Source organism: Triticum urartu, chromosome 7A (genome assembly GCF_056163025.1).
Source record: "Triticum urartu cultivar PI428250 chromosome 7A, HENAU_Tu73, whole genome shotgun sequence".
NCBI classification, from domain to species: Eukaryota; Viridiplantae; Streptophyta; class Magnoliopsida; order Poales; family Poaceae; genus Triticum; species Triticum urartu.
In genome coordinates, this window is record NC_141879.1 from 739,447,019 (window position 1) to 739,449,925 (window position 2,907).

General features: G+C 50.3%; 1 protein-coding gene across 1 annotated transcript; it reads right to left on the bottom strand.

Moving 5' to 3' along the window:
* Window positions 1-788: 788 nt before the first annotated feature.
* Window positions 789-2,460, bottom strand: LOC125546550 (uncharacterized). The gene is made up of 6 exons (XM_087534221.1): window positions 2,095-2,460; window positions 1,838-2,011; window positions 1,406-1,756; window positions 1,223-1,318; window positions 1,010-1,135; window positions 789-914 (listed from the first exon to the last, which is right to left on the bottom strand). The coding sequence occupies exons 1-6, from the start codon at window positions 2,152-2,154 to the stop codon at window positions 789-791; spliced, it is 933 nt and encodes a 310-aa protein (XP_087390347.1). The 5' UTR covers window positions 2,155-2,460.
* Between the last annotated feature and the right edge of the window lie 447 nt (window positions 2,461-2,907).

The following is a 2,907-nucleotide window of genomic DNA, read 5'->3' on the forward strand; positions in this document are numbered from 1 at the left end:
GGCCGTCGGGATAGGCCCCTAAGCCGTCGGCATAGATCTATGCCTACGGCTGCCGTCGGCATAGCCCCGTCGGCGTAGATGTCGTCAGCGTAGTCTTGTCAGACCGTCGGCATAGTATAGCCGTCGGCATAGTATAGCCGTCGGCATAGGGGCCTATGCCGACGGCCTGACGTCAGCATAGTATAGCCGTCGGCAGTGTTTTTCGTTTGACGGCAACGGACGGCGCCGTCAAAAGCGCTGACGAATCACGCAATGCCACGTCGCAGGGCTATGCCTACAGCAAAGCCGTAGGCATAGATGAATCTATGCCGACGGCTTTGCCGTCGGCATATCTCTGCCACGTGGCAGCTCCTGGGTTCTCCTGGCAGCAGGGCTATGCCTACGGCAAAGCCGTCGGCATAGATTTTCATATATGCCTACGGCTTTGCTGTAGGCATAGATGTGCCACGTGGCAAGCCCTGGTAACTCCTGGGCGTATATATGCCGATGGCTTTGCCGTAGGCATAGTTTTTTTCCCCTGTTTTCTTTTTTCCAATTCATTTGACAACATTTCAAAACAGAACAATATGAAATTATGCAGAAATATGACAATTCATCATGTAAACATACTCAAGTTCATCTAAACATACTCAAGTTCACCATCATCATCTAAACATACTCAAGTTCATCACATCATCTAAAGATCATCACCGACGGAAGTTCATGAACATAAAAGTAGTGCAAGACATGAAACATGATAAAAGTAGGAATATGAAAGGCATGGCACGATGGCCACATGCACGGAATCATCAAGCAAGAGCACCTCCGCCAAAACCACCACCACCACCTCCGCCAAAACCGCCATCACGACCACCACCACTCTGCCAGATCAGAGTGACTGGGGTCGACGGAGCAGGAGTCGAGCCACCGGTCCCCTACATGTTTCAGAAAAGATTCTAACGGTAAATATGATATGATAGTGTTTCATGAACGAGAACTAGTTTGCTAGTAGTTAGGCAAATGTACTAACCGGACCATCACTGCCTAGTGCCACCCACTCATCGAACGTGGGCACGTGTGGGGGTTCTTCCGCAGGTGGTGATGGGGGTCCCATTTGTGGTGGATCCGTGCGGTTAGTCCAAGACGCCAACATAGCCTGAATGTTAGTTAAACAAGCAAACTAGAAGATCAGAAGGAATGAAAGTGCAAAAATTTAGCTTGGTTTTAAGAGGGCAAAACTAACCGTCATCATCTGACGGTTGTAATCATCGTTTGCCTTCACTCGTTTCAAGTACTCCCGCACCTTGAGATTCCTATGCTCGAAAAACTCCTTATATGCCTACATAATTTAGGTTATTTCTAAGTGAGCAATGCTAAAAATAAACTGAGAATGCAAGATAGAAAAAGATAAAGAGGAAGTACTTACAGCATGCTGGCGGGCTAAGGGAGTCTGTGAACGCCCCGTACTCTCTAACTGGCTCTGGTTGGTAGCCCGAAGCTGTGTGTACGAGATCGAAGGAGTGATCAAGCCATCGAAACACGGATACCGGCCATTCTTCTTCCCCTGGATGGCCACCACCGCCGTGTCGTCGATCTGAGACTGGGCGACCTCAGCAACAGGAACATCCGGATGCAACTCCTGATAGTGATGAATGTAAGACCCCAGGTGCTCCTCGGTCTTGCCGTAGTACTGGCTCTCGCCCTCCTTGCGATGACTCCGCTCGCGGGCCAACTTCCACGACTCCATGTCTGAGAGCGGCCTCTTCAACTTGTCCTCCTACAACGTCAAATAGAAGTCAGCCATACATAAGAACATGACATAAAGAAGAACAAAAATGCATCATGCACATAGATATACCTTCATGGCCTTGAAGCCCCAGTGGTTCCTGTTTCCTTGGCCGTGTGTCCCGTCGTCTCCACGGTTAGCCCGGGCCTTGATGCTCTTGGCAGCAAACTCTGCATCGGCGCCGAGCCACCTATCCACCAAACTCGCCCATCCGTCATGCCTTCCATAGCACCAACGAGGAACAACCTATGCAAATTTTGGAAGCATGACATGTGAGCACGAAACATATAGTTGACTGCTTGAAACAATGAAAAGTTAGTAATAGTTACCATCATGAACTGCTCCTTGCTCAAGGTAAGTCGTAGCTTCTGCGCTTGAGTTTTGGTCATCTTTTGGTGCAGGTAGTAGTGGTAGTACTGCGAGACGGCAACCCAGCGCACCTCGTACTGCAACTGACGAGCTTTCTTCTTCGCAGCCGCAAGCAAGACCACGTCGGCTCTGGCCTTGTGCTCGTCAAGAACTCTATAGAGTTGCTGCAATCATGCATAAACCAGAAGCAAACAAGGCATGAGTTGAGTGATTCAATGATAAACTATGAACGAAACTGAAGACAAGTGATTCAGAAGAGAACTTACCCAAAATTTGGTGATCACGGCCTTAGCGGTCGTCCCGTACTCCGCGTTGCTGCAAGCCTCGTAGTGGGCCCAGCTCGTGGCCAAAACCCACTGCTGTGGGTCCCTGTCTGGCCGCGGGCAGAATAGGCCAGGCCAAAACTCCTTCAATAGGACAGTGATAAGGCCGTTCGGTTTACGGCCCTTTCCACGAAGGATCCAGTTTCTGCAAAAGAATCAAATGATTGCCATGTGTACAATAAGAAAATGTTGTCATGTGTTGAAAATATGATTGAGAGGCACTTACTCTGTCCCCACAGGTTCAATGAGCCACTTGTGCTCCTCGATAGAAGGTGGTGTAGGTAGTCCGGCATTACCACGCAGCCACCCCTGCGAAGAACCCGGTGGCAAGTCACCCCACAACGCGGGATCAACCTCCCCTCCACCCTCCTCGCCCTCCTCCTCACCCTCATCCTCGGCCTCCTCCTCCTCACCCTCCTCCTCGGCCTCCTCCTCCTCGCCATCAGGAAC

What these genes read in the sequence shown, in the direction of transcription:
- LOC125546550 (XM_087534221.1), bottom strand. Translation starts at nt 2,154, where the DNA reads ATGACCAAAACTCAAGCGCAGAAGCTACGACTTACCTTGAGCAAGGAG. An exon ending in GCAAGGAGCAGTTCATGATG is followed by an intron (nt 2,012 to 2,094) that starts GTAACTATTACT and finishes AAATTTGCATAG; the next exon opens with GTTGTTCCTCGTTGGTGCTA. An exon ending in CACTAGGCAGTGATGGTCCG is followed by an intron (nt 915 to 1,009) that starts GTTAGTACATTT and finishes TGAAACATGTAG; the next exon opens with GGGACCGGTGGCTCGACTCC.